The sequence below is a fragment of the Diabrotica virgifera genome, chromosome 1, assembly GCF_917563875.1.
Source record: "Diabrotica virgifera virgifera chromosome 1, PGI_DIABVI_V3a".
Classification (NCBI taxonomy): Eukaryota; Metazoa; Arthropoda; class Insecta; order Coleoptera; family Chrysomelidae; genus Diabrotica; species Diabrotica virgifera.
The window spans coordinates 197,569,332-197,594,020 of NC_065443.1; the positions used below are offsets into that span (position 1 = coordinate 197,569,332).

General features: G+C 32.1%; 1 protein-coding gene across 2 annotated transcripts in view; it reads left to right on the forward strand.

Moving 5' to 3' along the window:
* LOC114327594 (SET domain-containing protein SmydA-8) overlaps positions 1-24,689 on the forward strand; it is a 132,734-nt gene that overhangs the window by 51,844 nt on the left and 56,201 nt on the right. For both annotated transcript variants that reach the window (XM_050646266.1, XM_028276262.1), the window contains exon 2: positions 8,834-9,094. In XM_050646266.1, the coding sequence (XP_050502223.1) occupies positions 8,834-9,094 (261 nt within the window). The remainder of the gene's footprint in view (positions 1-8,833; positions 9,095-24,689) is intronic.

The window sequence follows — 24,689 nt, forward strand, 5'->3', positions numbered from 1 at the left end:
GCCGATCTGTTTTGAGGTGGATGTGAGAAGTGGCATTTGGATTTTTGCAGATAAAGTTATGTGAAAACTTCAATAATTATTATCATTGACTTATGCTCCTTCTCAAACATGTCCGGAACATTAATAAAATAATTAAAATATTTAAAAATTTCGGAAAACATCGATTTTTTTCTACTTTCATTGCTTATGACTTTAAGATTCATTTTGGAACAAAGTCGTAGTGAAATAAAATAAAGATAATTGAATTTTTCTTAAATTATTACCCTTTCTGCAAAATAGCAATAAATACAAAATAAGGGGGCAAAATAAGCCTGTTTACCACTCTGGTTACATTTAGAACCTTCGTAATTCGCTTAGAAAATCCGTACAATATACTTAAATTGTCCACCAAATTTCATTAAACTCGACCTGATAAATTTTGCATAATAATTTTGCCATTAAATATTTTTTAAAAAGTTAAAACTTTTTAAAATCTTTCTGAATAAAAAGTAGACCATTTAGAAGTTTGCTAATTTTTTTACATATAAAGAGGCAATCTACCTATCTAATACACTTTACATAATTAAAATCGGATTATCTAAGCGGCCTCAGCACTGTTTTAAAATTATAAACAATTGTTTGGCTTATAAACAAATACAGTGAGGACGCTTGAGTCGGAATAAATTTATTTTCTCGAGAATGGGCAACTCTGGAGATAAATCCCCAAACAGGTCGTTTTTATTTTTTTTTAATTATGAATTTTTTGGCATATATTATATCAAACTAGTAACGTCATCCATCTGGGTGTGATGACGTAATCGATGATTTTTTAAATGAGAATAGGGGTCGTGTGATAGCTCATTCGAAAGGATATTCAATTTTTTATTTCCTAATATAAACATTAACATAATTGTTTATACAGGGTGCCCAAATTTTTTTTGAATTAAATTAATTAAGACCAAAAGAAGAATATATATAATTTATTTAATTTGAAATACATTTTAGTGTTGTCCTAAAACAGGAAAAAATGTTTTATTTGATAAATAACTATTGTTTTTCCACCAAATATAGTTGCCACCCACCGGCATGTTAGCAGTTGTAACATTTAATTTAAGCGAAACGTAATGTTTATTTTTCAAATTAACATTTTTTCTGTTTTCTGACTGCAGGAAAATGTATTTTGCATTAAATAAAAGACCTACATTTTTCTTTATGTCTCAATAATTAATTTAATTAACAAATTTTTTGGGCATCCTGTATAATTAACTATGTTAATATTTATATTAATGAATACAAAATTTAATAGCTTTTCAAATGAGCTATCACACGGCCCCTATTCTCATTTAAAAAATCGATTACGTTATCACGCAGATGGATGACGTCACTAGTATGATATGTATACCAAAAAATTAGAATTTCAAAATAAAAATCGACCTGTTTCGGAATTTATCTCCAGAGACCCCATTCTTGAGAAAATAAATTTATTCCAACTCAACCGTCCTCACTGTATTTGTTTATAAGCCAAAATATTTGTTTATAACTTTAAAACAGTGCTGAGGCCGCCTAAATAACCCGATTTCAATTCTGTAAAGTGATTAGATAGATAGAGAGCCTCTTTATATTTGAAAAAAATCGAAATGGTCTACTTTTTGTTCAGAAAGTTTATAAAAAATTTGAACTTTTTTAAAAAAATTTAGATTGAAAAATTATTATCCAAATTCTATCAGGTTGATTTTATTGAAATTTGGTGGACGACTTAAATATGTAAGGATATTCCATACGAATTAAGAAGGTTCTAAGTACAACCAAAGTGGTTTAAAAACACTGAATAAAAACAGGCTTATTTTGCCCCCTTATTTTGTATTTATTGCTATTTTGCAGAAAGGATAATAATTTAAGACATTTTTAGCTAGTCGTATAAAATACAAAATTCGATTATCTTTATTTTATTTCGGTACGAATTTGCTCCAAAATGAATCGTTTTAAAGTTATAAGCAAAGAAAGTAGAAAAATATCGATATTTTTCGAAATTTTTAAATATTTTAATTTTCTTATTAATGCTCCAAGTATATTTGACAATGAGCATAGGTCAATTATTATTATTGAAGTTGTCATATAACTTTATCTGCAAAAATCCGAATGCCACCTCGCACATCCAAAAATCGTCGTTTATTTACAGATCCGCCCTGATCTACTTAGAATTCAAAAGTTTAACTTAGGTCAAAAATTCATAGTGGTATTTTGAAATTTTTGACGTAAGTTACACTTTTGAATTCTAAGATCAATTATTCATTAGATACATTTTATTGTAGTATAACTGTGAAGATGGCTTTATAAGCCGAAAGCGCTCAGCTAGGATTTACACATTACATATTTTTCCACCTACCTCTACCGAAAGTATACTTTTCCGGACCTGATTGTAGGGAGCAAAGTTGTACTTTTCCTCCCTAGGGAGGAAAATATTTTTCCTCCCTAGGGAGGAAAAGTAAAAGTGACGTCATGGTATTTCATTCATGAAATGTAACTTATTGACGCCCTGTACAATATCTATTTTCTATTACGTAAGTTTCTATACATTTTAACGTTTATTTATAAAACACTCTGTATTTTGCAGAATGGTAAAAAACAGTAAATTGTTATTTTGATTTAACAATGTTTACATTATTAATTTGACTTATATTTGACAGTTGACAGTTATATTGTACGTACTTGTTAGTTTTAGTTCTAATAAATTTTGTTGGTTAGTTACATAAATAAATTAAGTAAAAATGAAAAAATGACTTGTTATTTGAGGAAGGTGGAAAAACCATATGTATAACATGGGAGTAAAGTGCCTTTTCCTCCCTTGAATGATTACTGCCCTCCGCTACGCGTCGGGCAGTAAACTTCATTCTCGGGAGGAAAAGTAGCACTTTCCTCCCTTGTTATACAAATAGCTATTACACACTTCAAAAATACGCTTCTCCTTGTTTTTTAGTATTAATCAATAAGCGTCATCGACCTATTTCTCACCGTGCCTCTCATCCATCGATCGACTAGATTTACTCAAGAATCGAAATTCAAAGGTGCATATCTACTTGGGATTTTAAACTAGGACGTTTGAAACATTTCTGTTTGGAGAATGACTCAAACCAAGTAGGTATACTTGCTATTAGTTCTGGATCCCGCATATGAAAAAAAGTTAATTAATAGCAAGCTGAAAATTTGTTAGTAGCTTAAGGGTGTCTAGTCGGACAAACTTTGATATATGGGAACACTGAAACAGGGTCAGTTTTAATTGTGGAACAGTTTAAAAATTTGGAACGGTCAGACCACGAAAACGGCACATGTATTTTGTCCGACAGAACAGACTTAAACTCTCCGAACAGAGATTAAACTCTCATCCAAAAATCAGACTGCTATTTATCACCAAATGGGCGTTTTAATGAGTGGAACATGTAGGATATGTTAAATGGCAGGAAGTATGACAGGTGATAAATAGCAGTCTGATTTTTGCATGAGAGTTTAATCTCTGTTCGGAGAGTTTAAGTCTATTCTGCCGGACAAAATAAATGTGCTGTTTTCGTGATCTGACTGTTCCAAATTTTTAACCTGTTCCACAATTAAAACTGCCCCTGTTCCAGTGTTCCCATATATCAAAGTTTATCCGACTAGACACCCTTAAGCTATTAACAAATTTTCAGCTTGCTATTAATCAACTTTTTTTTCATACGCGGGATCCAGACCTATATACTACCTACGTTGAAGTGAGTTCGCGAACCTGCTGAGCATCGTGTTCACTTTAATATTTCTTTTCAATTTAAATTGAATAACTTTGGAGAGAAAGGATATTTTTGTATTCCTTTTGATTTGTTCTGGATGATCACGACTCCCGTCTACACATCAGTACTTTATTATGTAATTCCTATAATATAGCAATGGTGTGTAGAGGGGAGTCGTGATCATCCAGAACATCCAAAAGGTACACAAAAATATTCTTTCTCTCCAAAGTTATTCAATTTAAATTAAATAGAAATATTAAAGTGAACACGATGCCCAGCAGGTTCTCTAACTCACTTAGTAGATAAGAACTACTCGTAGTTAAGAAAAATACATAAATATAATATATTTATGCATTTTTGTTCTTATCTACTTATATTATTTTTCTCTCTTTCGAGAGCAGTCTTGAAATGTGTAATGGTACTAATACTCTGTACAAATCATTCGTACCCAGAATTAGTATCATCGCAAACAAAAATATATTGAAAAGACACTGAACTAAAATCGAAAACAAACTCTACATTTGTTGTTGTTTTGATATCCTGATTAATAACAAAAATATACCTAGAAAAATCTGAAGTTTTAAATATACTAAGTGACACAGAAAAAAAACCCAGTGATACTTAATTTATTATAAATTTTTTATATACATGTCTCTTAGGGTTAAATGAGTAATTGATCAGAATTTAAGAAAATTCTTACTGTTAAAAATCAACAAGATTTGTAAAAAATAATAAACCTAAACTTTTTCTGCACTCAAAAATGCGCCTGGGGCTACTACAAAATATCGCACCTTGAAAACCATATGGCAATATCTGCAATTTTTTCATGAAATGACCTTTGAATGTAGTCTAATAAAAAAAAAATCTATTTTTTAATGCTATATAGCAGCGTCTGCAAAAAATTTTAAGTTCGGCACCAGAAAGATACATCCCTATGGCTTTTGTCAAAAATCGGTTCTTCTTTTTATACCATCAGGCATTATCTGCAGTAGTTGATGCTCTACGGTTCTAAAATTGGAAAAAAAAAACCCAGATCTATATGGCAATATGTGCAAAATGTGACCCACGCTCGTAAAATGAAAGCAAGATCTACTAAGGAAACATCCTTTGAATGCAACAAAACAGAGTGCTGCATAGAGATTTGATTGCAACACTGGAAATAAGCGACAAGACTATAACAAATTGATATACAACGTCGTACTGCAGATCCCAAAAGAAAAGCGAATTATAACCGACAGACATTATATAAGCGACAGATTATAATATGCAAGACTTTGATTAAGTGTTAACACTAAAAATTTGTAATAAATAAGTACAATCAATAAAAAAACTGTTATTTTATATGAATTTTTACTGTATCATGTGCGAAAATTTATATATTTTTTAATACCATATGGCCGTATGTGCTAAAATACCTATTTCCTGGGGGAAATTTTACGTACTTCTTAATTCATATAAAAATATGTAAAATTAAAGACAATTGTGCCAAATAACAGGTTTGCAGCTTAATTTTTGGAATTACAGTAAATAAAATTAACTTTACAAAAACTTAAAATGCTCATAACTCAATATTATGATTTTTGCAGTTACTGCCCTATGGTTTTCAAGGTGCGATATGATGCAATGGTTTTCCTCTTGAGGTAGTTTATCCCAGGGTCCTTGCACCTTGTGCTGAAGATGGTGAAGGTGGAGGATAAAGTAAACAAATTAAATTTTTTCCCATAATATAGCAAAAAAAATCCCAAGACCAAAAAATTTGATGGTCTTCAAAATGGATAAAAATATATATAAAGGAGAACAAGTCCATCCAACACCCCCTTGATGTAAAGTAAGGCGGTGATGTTATCTGTAATAACACCAAATGGGGTCTACTTCCATAAGCAATAACCTTCCATACTATAATTATTAAAACAGTGTGATTGCGATTCCCACACTTTCCATAGAAAATTGAAGATCTCGTCTGTCACCACGTTGCGTTCTTACCCTTGCACGGCTATCATCCATGGCTAAACAAAATAATCTGGATTCATCACTAAAACAATAGAATTCCATTCGATGTCTTAGTTTAGCCGTTCTCTGCACCAGTCGATCACTTAAGTGTCTATGAATGAGGGGAACAGCAAATCCAAGACGGCATGAATTAAGTTCAAAACTTCTGGTATGATGATGAGCAGTTTGCATTGTAATAATGCTTCTATGAACGTCAAACCACTAGTCTGTAATTAATGTCCTTGTGGTTGTGAAATAACCCTGTACATACAAAAGAATAAGGCAGCTATCTTGGCATATGGTCGTTCTTCTTACACGCTCTGTACCTCTAGCTCTTATATTCCATATATTCTTGATGCCAAGACCGACAAGAAACCACCACCGTATTGATAATTATATTTACCTTCGAGTCTATTTCTCTAAAGTACAAATCGATCTTACATAAGTTCACCATTCACCCCTTATAAACTCGCTAAGTTGTTGAAAATTTGCTCGTCTTCTCATTATAGGCATAATGAACATGTTAAAGCAACTCATTACAATTTATTGTACAATGATCAAATCAAAGCCAATTGTAGGTACAATATACAATTATCACTTACTTACTTTTTTTGTGAAAACAGACGATATAACACAAACCGCTTTATCAATATATTTGAAAAACTGATCGTCTTTTGTCTTAGCTTAATCCCTAAAAATTAATTCAGACCGGACTGTATCGTCGCCTGTAGCGAAATTATTCCGATTCGATTTTTTTGCACAAACTTACTCAAAAAGTGATTCTTATAACATACCCACATGGTGCCGGGCGGTGCCGTTATCGAAAAATTGTTAAAACAATTTTTTTTAAACAAATTCACAAAAATAATTTTTTCATTTCGAACAATTTTTTTAGATAATTTGGGTCATTCTGAGCAAAAAAGATCTCTTGTCATTTTTTTCTAAAATTGACTGTTCTCGAGTTATATGCGATTAAATTTTTTTTTATTTAAATTTATGTGTCTCGGCAGCAATGGCCATTGACACAAACAATATTGGTTATACAATAATTAATTACAATAAGGACTTAAAACTAAATATTATAACAGTTAATTTCTAAATATTAAATAACATTAGGTAAAAATTATGAAGAAGAAAAATTGGATATACAATCATTGGATACTATAGAGACGTACAAGTAATTATAAAATTGCTTCGGTCTTCTTGGGATACTTCGGACGTTGTTTAGTAATAGTAGCAGTTGCATATGAACTAGTAAGATTACTGGAAGGATTGGATACAGACATGGTGTTGCTAACAGTGGGGGAACATTGATTTAAATTGTTACTCATGTAGTCAAAAGTAACTTGAATTTGTTTATATTAACGCTTTGGATGTCTGGAAATAAGTGATAACCTTGGATACATCACTGCAATACTGGTTACCTAACCGTTGGCGTCCGTTGGGACGGGATAGCAACAGTGAAAAACTATTGACAGTTTGACACTGAATCTGTTTAAGTTGGAAGATTATTAAGTAAAACATCTCTTACTGACCGAAGCTACAGCTTGTTCTTGACGATTAACACGTAATACAATTGTTATTAGTCACTATTTGAGCGAAAACTAATTTTGATAACTAGTATTTACAGTAATAATTACAAATTTCGGCACCAATTTACAGATCGATACATACACGTTCTGACGTTAGTTTGACAGTGCGATTAAAAATTTAAAATAACTCGATTAAAAATTATTATTATGAAATTCAAAAAGTGACCGAATCAAGTTTCAAATCCCGTCTTCAAGGTTCTGAAGAGATTTTGTCATTATTTTATTACAAAGCTGTCATTTTTACTTATTAAAAATTAGCGCTATAGTCCCGAATGTCTCGTCACCCCCCGTTAGTAAAATTATTCCGATTCGATTTTTTTGCAGAAACTTACTCAAAAAGAGGTCCTTATAACATATCCACAGGGTTACGGGCGGTGGTGTGGTCGAAAAATTGTTTAAACAATTTTTTTTAAACAAATTCACACAAATAATTTTTTCACTTCGAACAATTTTTTTTTAAATAATTTGGGACATTCTAAGCAAAAAGGTCTGTTGTGATTTTTCAGTGTTGTCGAGTTATACGCGATTTAAAATTTGAATAATGCGAAAATGGCCATATAACTCGACAACAATCAATTTTAGAGAAAAATCACAAGAGACCTTTTTTGCTCAGAATAACCCAAATTATCTAAAAAAAATATCGTTCGCAATAAAAAAAATATTTTTTTGAATTTGTTTAAAAAAAATTGTTTTAACAATTTTTCGACCACGGCACCCTGTGGGTATGTTATAAAAACCTCTTTTTGAGTAAGATTGTGCAAAAAAATCTAATCGAAATAGTTTCGCTAACGGGGGTGACGATACAGTTAAACTATAGCGCTAATTGTTAATAATTAAAAATAGTAGCCTTGTAATAAAATAATGGCAAAAATCTCTTCAGGCCCTTGAAGAAGGGGTTTGACACTTGATTTAGCCACTTTTTTAATTTCATAATAATAATTTTTAATCGAGTTATTAAGTCTTGAAAATGGCCATTTTCGCATTTTTCAAATTTTTAATCGCATATAACTCGACAACAATAAATTTTAGAGAAAAATGACAAGAGACCTTTTTTGCTCAGAATGACCCAAGTTATCTTAAAAAATTATGCTCGAAATGAAGAAAATATTTTTGTGAATCTGTTTAAAAAAAATGTTTTTTTAACGGCACCCTGTGGATATGTTAAAAGGACCTCTTTTTGAGTAAATTTGTGCAAAAAATCGAATCAGAATAATTTCGCTAGCGGGGGCGACGATACAGCCCGGTCTAGTTATAATTAATTCAATATTAAGAGGTGTTCTTTTTTCGATGTCACTTAGTATATAACGAGTTTTTGTTTATTATTGTATCCTGGTCAATGAAACATATAATCAGCCTTTATCATTTACCAGATAATTTGTAATTTATAAATATCAATAGTTGTTTGTTTATATGTTTTGATAAGAGGTTTATACCATTATAGTTTCAGCAGGAACTATGCTAAATAACAGAAAAACATCTGCAACCCAATATAAAAAGTATTTTATATTACAGGTATGCACAGACGACGTCCTCGGTCGTCATTTGAAAGCCACAAAAGATCTGAAACCGGGAGATGTGATCATCCAAGAAAATCCCTTAATATGGGGTCCTGCTATAAGTACAGTTCCTGTGTGTTTAGGATGCGGACAAGAGGTGAACGAGAGAAACAGTAGACCATGTTCCAAGTGTGGATGGCCCATGTGTAGTGATTTGTGTGAAAAAGCACCGGCGCATATTCCGGAATGTAGATATACGTTTTTAAGGGGAGATAAAGTGAGTACTGTTTTATTCTAATTTTACAAAATTTACGGGAAACCTCATTTTACGATTTCAATATCTAATAATAGTCCAGTCATCAGGCACAAATGCAAATGAACCTTTACAAATCAAAAGAACAAGCTGAATTCTGCTGAGAATCTCAAATTTGGACCACAATAAGATGCAAAAAAGTTTACGGTGCTTGGGTTTCCTGATAAAACTTCTCTCTTCTTGACGGACTTTGCAACTCCTAGATAAATTGGCTTTAACATCATCCTTCCATCTTTTTCTGGCCCTCAGTGACGGTTTAAGGCATCATGGGGCCCTAGGTGGTCATTAGAAGTAGGCCCCTTTAAAGCGACCATTTACTTAAAACAAATTTACAGATACAGTGGAACCCCGATAAGTCGGCCCCCGATAACCCGGAACTCCGGCTAACCCGGACCGATTTTTATCAGACAAACATTTCAACAATAAAAATGTGTTGCTGTTACAAAATCTCGTGAACCTAATTCATTCATTTGGTGACGTCAATATACGAACGAAACGATTGATGAATCCGACATTACTGAAAATATCAGGGTGCAGATGGGACCCTGTCGCGCAATTCGCAGCAAATAAAATAGTCGTATGTTTTTGGCTTCATTTTATTTCGGTTATACATACGCATTTTCAAGGTTCACGAGGTTTTGTACCAACTCTATGTAATATAATATTTGAGAGATAATGGAACCGGATTGAACTACATATACCATAGTAAAAATGACTCATAATACACCACATTCTTGTCGAAAACAACAGGAACCTGTATTATCCTTTATTTTTTTGAAACTGTCTGTGTTAGCATTGTTTAGAAAAGACTATTAAAATTCTTTTTTTAACAATGGTCTTAGTCATCACTGTTATTAAATAACATAACATCAGAGACGGTATTGTGTGTAGTAAAGTCGTATTATTGTTCGCTTCCGTTTTGTAATCGTTCGTAAATTTATTCAGATTTTGTGTTTGCGTGTCTTTTGTCTATAAGGGCAACAAAACGTAAAAATGTTGTAGTGACAATGGAAAAGAAACTAGAAGCATTAAGTAGAATTGATAAAGGTGAATCTTGCAGCATTATATTATGGTGTCGGTACATCTACAGTATCGGATTGGAAGAAAAATAGAACTAAAATCGAAGAATTTTTTTTTTCAAAATGATAACAAAAGACAGTTTAATCGGTGCAAAGCTAATAAAGCTAAGAATGAGACTTTTGACGACGCTTTGTATGTGTGGTTTTGTGTGGAATGCGAACGTGGTTTACCAGTGTCTGTGTGACAATTATAACCGGGTTTATCTGTAAGCATACCATATTTTATTAATTTTTACCATTTTCTCCGGCTAACCCGGATTTTCGATAACCCGGATCGGCCGCGGTCCCAATTAATCCGAGTTAACGGGGTTCCACTGTATTTATGTTTTTTTGGAAAGTAGTTACAACAAAAATAAATTACGACAATGTAAAAAAGATTATTTTTTTTACTTCTGTTACTTTGCTAAAGATATAAGTAACATAACTGCATCTGATAAATTTATAGTTGGAATTTTTAATGTTTACTAGCAGCATTAAAACGCTCTAAAATTTTGGACCACATAATAGTTAAAATGGCTATTTGAAACTTATTCCATTTTCCTATATAACATTTGTACTGCTATACTAGCATCAAATCTAGCTGACCATCTAGTATACGTATATTGAATTGTAGAAACCATCTATGGTATACCGTCTAGTATATCATCTAGGAAGTATTTTAAGTAACATTTCGCAACAACTTGTCATTAATAGTCCATTTACTCACGGTTTTTGCTCCGAATACTTGTAGAAGAACCGCTTGGCTTAACAAGAAATTTGGCATCATACACATAACTAACATGCCAAAGAAAAAAAGTGATATTGTGCTGGTGTATGATTTTGTCCTAAGGATGAGTGCCACCTTTTCGGGGGTAAAAAAACACGTTCAAAATAAGTACGGAAATGGGTAAACTGATTAATTCTAATAAGTAACTTTTGTTCTATATTTTTTTTCACTAAGAAGTTATTGGCGAGTTAATATGTTGATTTTTCAACAAAAAAAAATACGTTTTTAGCCGGCTTTTCGCAAATAACTTAAAAATTAAGTATTTTATCGAAAAAATATTCTTAGAAAAAATATAGCGTATACAAAAGTAAAAAATAGTGTATATTATGACGTATGTAGATCCAGTATAAGCATAGCTGGAGCTAATAAAAAATGGATTATTATTCGACAAATTTCAAATCGAATATTTTAACGTAAATAACCAAAAAATGAAGCACTTCTCGGTGAAAACTCATCACAACTTCTTTTAAGTGTTAAAAAAGCTTAAATTTTGTTTTCTTTTTAAGTTTCTTGTATCATAATTAAGCCAGTTAAGCTCAAAATAATGTTAGTCCCTTTTTATCTTAAAAAAGAAATCTTGAAAATCATCCCCCGGTTTGTACTTATGTATTATTAATTTATATGATCTGTGAGTTTCACTGGTTCACAATGATTATATTTCAAAACATTGGGATTTAACGTAAAACAATTTTTTTTAAATTTCGCTTATTTAAACACTTCAAAAGTGCTTCATTTTTGGTTATTTCACGTTTAAATATTCGATTTGGAATTGGACGAACAAGAACCTACTTTTCATTAGCTACAACTCTGCTTCTACTGGGTCAGAGTCTACATACTTCACACATGCATAGTGACCATAGTGTGACCAACTACAACTCAGCCAAATTCGGGACAAGGCTGAAAAAAATACCTGAAATCCGGGACTTTTCAATGAAAATCGGGCCATTTTTTTGAAAAAGGTATTATTATCATTAGAACTTAATTATCATAATTTTTTTGATTATTTAACATTTTTATGTTGACAATGATATTTTTGATGTGATTATGCCACGATTGGTTGTAATGATAATTACATTTTTGCTAGTTTTTGACGTTTCGACTACCAATCCGGAAATTGTTCTCAAAAAATGAAAAATTAGAAAAGCAACTGATGTTAGATTTCCATGTAAATATAACCTTAGGTTGATATAAAAATGTAATTGCCATTACAACTAATTGTGGCTTAATCCCATCAAAAATATTAACAAATAATCCATCATCAGTGTTAAATGCCAATACCATGCATGCGTGAGCCACTAAAATGTTATGGGTAAAAACCCATGTTACAAAATCTTACATGGTACTACATATTGTTAATAATAATATGTAGTACCATTAAGGATTTTGTAACATTTAAAGGGTTTTTACTCATAACATCCGAAAAGGTTTTGTTAATGTGATGTAACCTTTATTAGGGTGTTTTAAATATACCTTTTACAAAGGATCCAATATTTTTTGTTGTTGTTTTTTTTCTTGTGGAGAGTATTAATACAATCATTTTTGGCCGATTATAATCAAGTATAATAATATAAAATTAATTGCAAATAAATTTCACATTAACCAAAATAACAAATTATAGCCGTGATGAAAAAACTTAACTCGTGTTTTTCAATTAATAATGTTACTAATTTGTATATACACTACAAATTTTTAAGTGATTATTGGCAAGACAATAGATACAATCAACACCTGCCAGAGCTGTCAGCATCCAGAGCCTCACAATCACATGCTTTAACAAGCTACTATAATAACAGATAGTTTAACAAAAAAACATTTTCATTGGTATTAATCAGTGGCGTATAAGAAAACGTCTGCAGAATATACATATACTAATGGCCAAAAAGAATGCAACACTTTGTACAAGGTTATTTATTTTCATCCAAAGTGTTTTTTTTAAGTTTTATCTAAAAATATATATACGCCAGTCAATGAGAGCAACAAGAGGATATTACCTCCGAATTCTATCCTACTGTATGGATTTTAATAGAATTTTGGGAATAGCCTCTACTTATCTCCTAATTCAAAGTCTACCCTATGCCGATGTGCGCTTTAATCATGGGGGCGGTTCCCACCCCTTCAAGAGGGTGGAATTTTTTGGTCAAAATAACTACGTAAGTGGTTAGAGAACCTAATTCTAAGCAAAAACTGAATTTTTTTTTGAAAACTCAATACTTTTTGAGATATTCGTGGCTGAAATTGGCCGTTTTCATTGAAAAATGACACCTTTTCTGACGGTTTTTGGGAATATCTTAAAAACTATGCATCTAACTAAAAAAAGTACATTTAACATTTTTGTAGCTTATAAAAACAAAGCGAATAGTTTCTTCATGAATCTTCTAGTTATAATACAAAAAGAGATATGGTAGGTGAATACAAGTGAGATCGGTACTCACCGGAGGGACCACAGACGTTCGGATACAATTAGCGTCTCTTTGCAAAGACAATGACGTCGACTTTGCAAAGTAACAAGACACTTACTCAACACACACACTACACACGACTCTAGATACCTCATGTTGTGACTGGCTGAATATGACATAATAAATTCCATGCCATTAAAAAAAAAAGGTGAAAATAATTTGTTTTTTTGGTGCATGCTCAAAACTTGAAATAACAGAGAAACGGTCCATTTTAGCTGTATAATGCTTCCAACACCTTTTGTAGTGCTTAAAAAGACCTTTAAAATGAGCCATAGTAAATGTCTATTACATTTAAACTAAGATATGCTGCAAAAAAATTTATGGCTAATGTATTTTAAGAAAAAATGAGAAGTGTATTTAAACCCTCATCCACCAGAATTTAAATGCATCGTTTTCCTTCTGCATTACCTTTTATTAAAGTGTTATTTTTATGTTCAGAAAGTTAGACGGGTTTAAAATTAATGGTTTAAAAAAAATAAGATCAAATTATAAAGCGCATTTTTAAATTTTCTTAAAAATCTTTTTTTTTTCTCCATGTAACTTGAAAATGATAAGAGATATAGTAGTGAAAAATAAAAACAAAATTTTTAGCCAAAAAAACCTTACATTTCTGTATGGCATCTTTTTTCCTATATCTCTTATCATTTTCGAGTTACACGGAGAAAAAGGAAGATTTTTAAGAAAATTGAAAAATGCGCTCTATAATTTTATCTTATCTTTTTTAAAAACAATTCATTTTAAACCCGTCCAACTTTTTGCACATAGAAATAACACTATAATAAAAAGTATTGTAGGAGGAAAACGATGCATTTAAATTCTGGTGGATGAGGGGTTAGACATACCTACTTCTTTTTTTCTTAAAATACATTAGTCATCAATTTCTTTTGCTGCATATCTCGCTTAGTTTGAATGTAATCGACATTTAATATTGCTTATTTTAAAGGTCTTTTCAAGCACTAAAAAAGGTATTGGTAGCATTATACACCTTAAATCGACCGTTTCTCTGTTATTTCAAGTTGAATACACCCATTTGAGCATGCACCAAAAAAACAAACTCTTTTTACCTACCATATCTCTTTCGTGTTATAACTAGAAGATTTATGAAGGAACTAATCTCTTTGTTTTTTTTTATAAGCTAAAAATATGTTTAATTTAAGGTATTCTGAAAGATCGTCCGAAAAGGTGTCATTTTTCAATGAAAATGGAAAATTTTCAAATACGAATAACTCAAAATGTATTGAGTTTTCAAAAATCAAGTATCGAACAGTTTTTACTTAGAATTACATGTAAGTTCTCTAGCCACTTGCGTGGTTGTTTTAACCAAAACATTTTCCACCCCCTTGAAAGGGTGGGAACCGCCTCCAAGATAAAAACCGCCATATTATATAGGGTAGACTTTGTTTCTTGAGCTATTTCTGACTTACTGTGAAAATAGCAAGTAAATCGATGTAGTAGGATGGAATTCGGAGACAAATACCCTCATTGACTGCCCTAATAATATAAGTGTGACAAAGATTTTACCTAGCTATCTTTTCTTTAACTGACGTTTTTTGTTCGCAAAATCAAAAAGTTTATCTCTGTGTATTTAATTTAAATTTATTTGTAACTTTTAGCCATTTTGAATTACTTTTGATTTAAAAATTGAAAATACCGACATAAAAGACTTTGAGGTCATCGACAATTTCGTTATTTAAGTAAGTTAAAAAATGGACGCATTCTGGACATGAAAGAGGCCGGTTTTGATTTACGGGAAATTTAACGAAGCGTTGAAGCTAATACATCAACGAAGGGTTTGGAGAAGGTGTTCCAATGATAAGACTTGGTGTCCTGGAGCGTCTGGACGTCCTAGAATGATGCAAGGCCGTGACGTCTTGCTCTCAGAAATTGAGGGGACAGTGTACCTCAAGTAAGAGTCGATTTAGTTGCAGCTACAGGAAGGGTAGTCTAAAGAAGAACAGTTAATCAAAATATTACTTGGAATGAGACTGAGAGCTCACCGTCCGTGTTTGGTATTATTTACCTTTGACACCACAGCATAGAATGCTGTCAGTGCCGGGTTTAGGACCCTATGCCAAATTACCCCGAGCAGCCCCCGAGAACTTCACGATTATGTAATTAAAGCATAAAGCACATTTCATATTAATATATAACGTTGATTTTAATTTTACTTTTTAAAACTGGTACAACATACAAGGCATAACATAAATGAATAAGAATGCCACTAATGTTCTATTTAAATACGGTACATAAATAGGTTGAAATGTATTCACTAATTAAATAATCTTGGTTTGCAAATTTGGCTAACTAAAACCCCAAAACAGCGCTAACAACAATTTCTATATTTATAGAAATTTCTAAAAAGAAAATGTATAGAAAGATTTATATATTTATAGAAGCCTTTGAGATGTGGGTTTTTCGAAGGATGCTGAAGATCTCTTGGACAAAGCATGTGACTCCTAAATATGACAAGAGAGAACTCCTAAATATTGTAAAAAATAAAAACTAGTTATAATAGAATAATAATAATAATAATAATGGAGTTTATTTGTAGTAAATAAATTGTACATATAAAATAAACTCAGTTCCTCACTGAAGTTGTATGTACAACTTGTGCGTGAGGGTTAAATTTTGATTATAATACAACACTAAATAATTTTAAAATTTACAAAAAGGAATAAAAAATAGTCTTTTTGCTCATCTGTCTTCAAATTTGGGCTGCTCTTCTCACTAATTCAGTTACTCTTAAATTTTGTTTATCGGATCTACGAAAATCTCATAAAATTTTAAAAAAGGGATTGCGAATAATTTGTTATGGGCTCCACTGGCGGGACTTTGTCTTCGATGAGAATTACCATGACTTTTGATTCTGTTTTATCTATTTTTACAATAAATTTTACGATCTAAACATTTAGAAGTGACGTTTCAAAACAATTATCTAGGACATATTTACAGATGAGAAAGATATAACCTGTTACGACTCATATTGGAAAGGAAAGTGGTAGGAAAAAGAGGTGCAGGAAGAAAAAAATGCTCCTGGCTGAAGAACGTAAGAGACTGGACATGCATGGACACACATTCAATGCTAAGAACCGTTCAAGATGTAGAGCAATTTGCTGTAGTTATAGCCAACCTTCCGTAATGGAGAAGACACCTTAAGGAAAAGATAGAAAATATTATATAATTCAAAATGTTAGAACACAGCAATTGTTTGTAAAATTAATAATATTGCTAAAATTATTATATTTTAAATTAGTATTGCAGTTAATTGTTAAAATTAAATATCAATTGCTTCATTCGGAGGAAAAAGTACATATGACAACAAAAGACTAAAAAAAGCCGAGTTGAAAAGACATTATAAGTAAGAGAACAAGCAAAATAATGTGAGCTGTACTAGTAATAGGCTACGGTACTGAAAAATAAAATATTAAGGATACAACAAATAAACTTCTGGATCGTTCAATTTTCACATTGTTCTCTTTTACCGAAAAATTTCAATGTCATATTCTTAATTTGGATAAAGTTGGATTAGTGATTAACATTAAGACTCACTCCACTTCATACTCATAATAAATCTTATATCTAAACTCTAAACACTCACTTTTCTAACTTTTTTGGCTGAAATAGTTATTTTCCTAACAAGTGCAGAAAGTCATTCTTTTCCGCACGCGACTGCAGTTTGCCGAACGACGCGAAGCGGGAGTTCGGCAAGCAGTCGAGTGCGGGAAAGAGACTTTCTGCAAGAGTTAGGAACAATATTTTTTCTAAGAGTCTTTAAAAAATTACCAAATCTTAATCAATTAATTTAATTAATATGAAAATATGTACATACACAAATTAATTCTTTGACAAGGTTATCAAAACCAAACTTTCAATATAATTAATTAGCATGACGACGATCTTGGTTTCCATGACGATGATTCAAAACGACTGTTATTGTCTACCGATTTGACTTTCGAATATTATGTCAAAATAATTTTATTTCATCGAATTTTCGCGTTAATTGTTGTGTTAATTGTCGCGTTAAAGTGAAACTTTCTAAACTAAAATGCGTGCGCGAAAGTAGACATTTTTGCACGCTCGTAGAAAAAATCTTTAATCAAATCGTTAAGTCTAAAGCTCAGCATTTAAAACAGAACTAGCCAAACTAGACAATCTAGAATCGAGTTCTGCAAGTAGCTTTTGATTCTTTTCAACATGCTGAATGATCTTTCTCCAGGTGCATTAGATGTCATCATGCATAGTAGAATGAGCAAAACCGTGTTCATATTCGGAAATAATGTTGTTAGCTGTTTTTCATGAATGAGTTTCAGATACTCCAAAAGTGTATTCCTCGGACACTTGGTAATCTTGTTATCATGAGGTTCTCTTTCTTCATCAAATATACCTTCAACAAAGCCTTTGAACTATACGCAATCTTCTGCAAAGTCACCATCTATACTGTCGATTCGATACTTTTTAGCCGAAATAGAAACTTTTCCGCTGATTTCTTCATTGGAAATTGACAATAAGTTGTTTAAAAATGTAAATTCTTCATTAAGACTGAAATTAACTTCGGACCTTTCATTCAATTCTGAATAAAGCCTGTCAATTACAACATTGAATGTATTAATCTTTAAGTCTTCTTTGCCATTAAAGTGGGGTTCCGTGAGTTCATCTTCTTTGTCTTTGCCAGGGAGAGCTTTTCTTTTCGGGTGTCTTTTTATTTCAAGAATATAGGTTTCATTTTTAGACTCTTTTCCTCTTTTTTGATAGGAATCAAAGTTGTCTCTCAGACTAAATGCGTCCTCCTAAAAAAGTGGTTTTTACAAAACGCTGCGGTCCCCTTTTGCTTGCGGCCCTAGGCCGGGGGCTAGTCGGCCTAGTGGTAAATCCGGCACTGAATGCTGTGCTCGACGCTTAGAATGGTGCAGAGCTCGGCAACACTGAAGTGGCCAATGGAATTTTGTCTGTTTCAGAGATGAATCTAGATTTTGTTTGGGTGGCTCTAATGAGCGCACAACGGAAAACATTTTTGAGGCGATATACGAACTATAGCCATAGCTGTTGAACGTCATACCAAAGAATATATACTCTCATAGAAGAAGAATTTGAATGGAACATATGGTCACGTATATTTGTCCCTTGAAAATACCGTAGTGATTGTCAGGCCACTTGCACTAACTCAGTTGGTGCACAAAATCCTATGCTGAAACGTTATAGGGCAGTACCCTTCTATAAGGTCTATATTCTTTGGTCCTACACTAAGACAAACAAGTATTAAGATGTGGGGTGCTATATATTTGTGCATCTCCACTAGTTCTTATTTACAGTACTTATTTACGTACAGCTCGGCGATATATTAATGAAGTACTGTAACCGGTTTTACATCCGTACCTACAAACCATTCCAAATGCGATATTTCAACAGGATAACGAGATACTTTATGTTCCCCGTGAAACTATAGAATTCATACAAGAATCAAGCAAATTTGTTGATAATGTTATTAAATAATAATAATAATTATTGTAATGTAAGGTAAAGGAGGGTAAGAGTACGCGGTCGACTAAAAGTACGCAGGTAATTTTCAAACACTTGGCATCACTTCAGGAATTTCGTGATATCACGTTTTAGTGTGCTTTCAACTGGAGAAGAACTCACCATATTGTCATCCACCTGACGCTCTATCTGTGGATTTGACAAGGTAAATTGTTCTTTTTCACCTTCGGAATGTAATATTTTTACTCTAAAACGTAAGAGTTTAAGGTTACTTAACAGTGGTAGGCATATTTTGCATTAATATTAAGGCAAAGACCATAAGATTAGCTATGTAATGAGTGGAGTTAAAGGGAAGAGTCTGTTTAGTGCAGGCACGTAGGTGTCATTCTTTGAATCATGTCACATGAGTCTAAAAGTACGCAGTCTAAAGATTTCAAGGATGGGAAAGCGGATCAAAAGGAAAAATATGAAGGATAGTGACAAAGAAAACAAAAAGAAAGCTTCGAACGTCAAAACTAAACTAACTTTTGATATTTAACAACCCAAACCATCTACCAGCTCAAACCGAGAATCAGAAGAGACTGTTGAGTACCCAGGATGTGGACAGTCATTTAATGACAATTGGATTCAATGTGGAATATAATGTGCAGAATGGTGGCATAAGGCCTGTTTAGCGTATGAAGGAAGCGGACCTTTCGTTTGCGACCATTGTAAGACTCTTAGCTAGTGCGTACTTTTACCCTAACTCATTCGTATTTTTATCTTCCCTCGAGCTCAAGAGTACGCAAATAACACTTTTTCAAAATATTTTTTTACAGGGATGTTTTTTTGTTTAAACATAATAAAATATGATTTTATTGTTACGTAATAAATAAAGATCGATATTCAACAAATATGGTATGGGTATGTCTTTCTTCCCCCAAGTTACAATCCAAAATAAACTAAGTGCGTACTTTTACCCTCCTTTGCCATACACCTTCAAGAATAAATATTAAAAAAAATTGTCCTCCTAGGTGTTGCTGTTTTTTGGCCATTAGTATAGCTAATAATGAAACAGAATAGTTCATAATAAGAGTATGATCATTATTTCATTAAGTATTTGTATAATTATTAATAATCTTGATAAAAAGTCGTCATTATTTGTAAATGACTATATTTGACTAAATTTTGATGAAAAATTGTAGTTTTTGATTTATAATGTAAGAACTGGGTTGGCAAGACCACAAATATACTCAAATGTGGCGTCGATTTCCAAAAATAAATTTTCACATGTCACATATTGGGCCTTATCGACATTCATTTTTTCATAGAAATATGTGACCAACCGCCTTACACTAATTCTTTGGTTCTTACTTCTTTACATAATGGACACCTAGCGAATCCTCCTATTGTGAGATTATCATATCATATCGACATTGAACGTGTTCTAACCATCTTAACAAATGCGAGAGATACTATGTGAGATATTGGCCTAAATTGGTGTCACAGTGAGGAAAGAAAAAACTACAAACGTCAAGTTAAAATAAAAAGTTGTGGATGGAATCAAAAGAGCAAGAAAGAAAAACAAAAATATTACCTAATCATACATTGTAGAAACTTAATCCAAACGTGGAAACAATTGAAGACGAATTTTATATGGGCTATACTTCTGAACAAGAAGAAGGAAGAGGAAAAAAGCTGGGAGATAAAAAAACTATTGAAATATGAGCTTTATTTATTAAAACAAATAACCAATCAGATTTTGAGTATGAAAGGAGGCGAGAATAGGTAAAATCTATATAAATAACTATTATAAATGATAAGGGAAAAAAATGAAGATGAAAGAAAAATACTAAAAAGGGATTAGCACTTTTATTTACATTAATAAAAATACAAAGTAATGGTAGGGGAGCAAAATACGCTATATTTGCAGTCACTCGAGCGTTATGGGAATCTAATGTGTTGTGATTATTAGGTCCTAAAACCAAAAAAAGTTAAGTAGAATTTTACATTTTAGTGGGGACTTTCCATTTTTAATTTAATTTTTCATTTCCAACAATTGCTTTTTTCCATTATAGCGCCACCTATCCATAATTCGAAAAAATGTTTCGACTAAAAGTTGCTTATTTTTACGTAAAGAATCCAAACCTGTAATAAAAATTTGGGGGCTCCATTTCAAATTTTAAAGTAACCCCCACTCCACCTCCGTGGGGCGTCGTGTTTGGTACCATTCGATATATTTGTCAAAAACATTTTGAAAGTGTATTTTGCAGTTTTTCGATCTGATGCTCATTTTGCGAAATATCGTGGGGTTTGTATTTAAAATTTTAAATTTATCCCCCACTCCTCTCCGTGGGGGTCATGTTTAGTAACATTCGATAGATTTTTTAAAAATATTGAAGAAGTATCTTTTAGTTTTTCGATCTGGCGTTCATTTCGCGAAATATTCGCTTTTTTTTGTGAAACTTTTTGACTCACCCATTTCTTTACGCCCCGCTCAAATCGTCAGATGAAAGATACACTCTTTAGCATGTACTTAACTTACCTTATCTTAATCTGACAATTTCGAGTATTTTTAAGGATATATTTTTTTGTCGGGCCCCCTTTAACGAACTTCCCTGTGTTAAGAGCCAATATATGGTAGAGGTACATCTGCATGGTACCAGGTTTCTCTCCATATGATAATCTGACGCGCTCGAGTAACTGCAAAAATCCCCGCTTGAGCTCCCCTACCATAAAAGATAATGTCGAGAGAGGAGAAATCAGAGAATATTTAATTGTGAGACTAACTTGTGCTAGCGGAAACTAGAATGATAATATCTATAATCAGGTTAACGACTAAGAAAAAATTATGAGCTGTTTTGTAGATCCTTCACATAAAAAAGTTCGTCGAAAAAATAATACAAAATTCAGATGAATTTCAGAAGAAATTCATACGTATAAAATTCACTTATATGTGCTACGTTAATGATTGATTTTTTATTTCTATTTAAAAATACCTATAAAATAAATGTTCATGTGCGGAATTTTCAGACCAAACATACAAAACTTCAAATGAAATAAAACGTCCATCAGTCAATCAATGCTATTTGTAGATACACCATTACAGAAAAAATTTAAATCAAACACATATGTTAGAAGAGTTGGAATCTGTTGAAATGATTATGAGATGGCCTTATTTTTAGTATTTTGAACTTGACGACACAACAAAAATATGTAATAGACGTGATGTCATTGAGTTTTTGGGAGAAATTAAAATAATATAAACAAAAGTTTTTAGTTTTAACAATGTTTATTTTCTATAATGGATTCATTCACCTGCGCTTCAACAGATCAAAAGTATTAAAAATACATAAAATGTAGTCAAATAAACTATAAAATACGCAATACATAAATGTTTATGAAGTTCGGGGTAATTAAAGGAAGCATTTGATTTGAAAGCAAAAATAAATACCAATGAATCTAGCAAACTGATTTTTATCGGTCCTTCTCAGAAACGTCTGGTAACTAGTGATGTTGATTATAGTTACTTTCGAGTATTCGTTACGAATCGTTACTTTTGTATAAAGTAATCATTTCAAGTATTCGTTACTTTGATTACTTTGATTACTTTTGTTACTTTTGTATTTGAGTACCGGTAATCCTATCGAGAATCGCATTTCTCAGTACATATTTTGTATTATAAATAGTATTAGTAGGATACTTTGATTACTATGATTACTCTTGTATTTGAGTACCGGTAATCATATCAATAATCGCATTTCGCAGTATTTCGTTTAAGTATAAGATTCGATATAACGACCTTCACCGATCTATTTAATGGATAGAAATTAAATGATATGTAATTCTTCTGTCATTGCTGCTCCACAATATCAGTAATCTCGAGTAATCTGTTTGCATCAATTAAGTGCCAAAAACAAACCCTCGAAACTCTAGATGACGTACCTTAGCAGTAACCCTGGGCACCCAGGTGCTTCGGAGGTCGGTTCTGATTGCAAATTCGTGTTCAGTGACCCCAAATACCCCGAAATAATAAAATCTGGCCTATACTGATTTTTACATGTTTATGCATTTTTCGATGCGTTTTATACACTTTAAAATGTAATAATGCATTTCCACCTATTTTTCTATTGTAGACTTTTTTCCAGACGTCATCCTAATCCTAAATACAATGCAAAAAGTTGCAAGTCTCTATGTACCTACTATATTTAAAAATAGATTTATTCCTGTGTTTTTAGTGTTAAATGCTCTGGCTAATAAAAACAATGCTATACCTACATGTAAAATTAAAGTTGATGATCATAGTCTAGAAATATTATCATTTTTACATATTTTCCGGTCAATCTAAGCTATTTTTTTCTAGGGCTGATAAGAATAGTGTGTATTTATTATTAAAATCTAATATGCTGCATTTTTATTTTCAAAAGAACTAACGTCTGTGAAATTCTGTGAATTATCTACCTCGACAAATCATATAGACATCTGTTTCTGGGTGCATGCTTTGTTAAATGATACCTCCCTCTATTTCAGCTACTTCTCAGCGCCCTGTAATCCTGTAAAACTCTTTATAGCCTTCGCCCTTCATAGATAAAATTTTAGTTAACTCTAAGTACTGATACCGAACACTCGTGGAATACCGGTCCGACTCCGATATCAACCGAGTAGATACAATACTCAAAATCAAAATAGGTACTCTCTCTGATACGATTGGTACGAAGTAACGAAGTAATCAGTAGTAATTGCACAAGAGCTCTAAAATTATCGAATTTTTCCCGAGTGACACTTTGACAGTGTTAATTTCACGACCCGAAGGGGAGTGAAATTATGTCAAAGTGTCACGAGGGAAAAAATTCTATGTTAATTTTAGAGATCGAGTGCAATTTGTTGCGATTATTTCATGAATAAAACTGTTCAACACCAAAATTTTATTGTAATTTATTTATGTAAGTACAAATTAGTACAATTAAACACACAGTTGTTATATATATATATATATATATATATATATATATATTACTTTGACGGTTGAAAGTCATCAATTTTATAATTTTTAGAACATTAATTATCATTAATGTCACTGAATGTATTTTTTCGTAGCAACGAAGGGCATCTGACGTACCTAATATACTTGACGACGGGAAATTATCAAAAATTATCGATTTAATTTAGATTTCTGTAGCTTTCTATTGGTCAAAATCTCCTATGAATGAAATAATCAGAGTAATCAAAGTAACTTTTTACCTCTCTGTATAGTAATCGTTACTTTCGGTATTCGCAAGTAGCGAGTACTTTGTAACGGATATTTACTTTTTCAACATCACTACTGGCAACTGCTCCCCTCAAATGGTCTGTTACTATCATAGACAATAAGAATAGGCAAGTCATCCTGAGCAAGAACAAAATAGTGAAACGTGGAGTACTCAATCGATGGTCCATCTATCTTTGTACGATTACGCGTCTATGATAGACACTTGCCTTGCAGTTTCAATTCGGACTTTAATTTCTTTGCTTGGGTCATTTTTGTCATAAACCCAAGTTCCCAGATAATTGTATGTCTTTACTTTTTCTATTTGGGTTTGCTCTACCATTAACCATTCATTTCCATGTTGTGTTTTTGAGACAGTCGTAAATTTAGTTTTTTTCTTGTTTATTTTTAGTCCATATCGAATGCAATAATTGTTCATAGTATGTGAGTTCAGTAAACAGTGTCTGCCATTATAATGGTGTCATCAGCGAATCTTATATTATTTACTATTCTACCGTTTATAGAGATTCCATCACTTAGTTCCGCTATCGCTTCC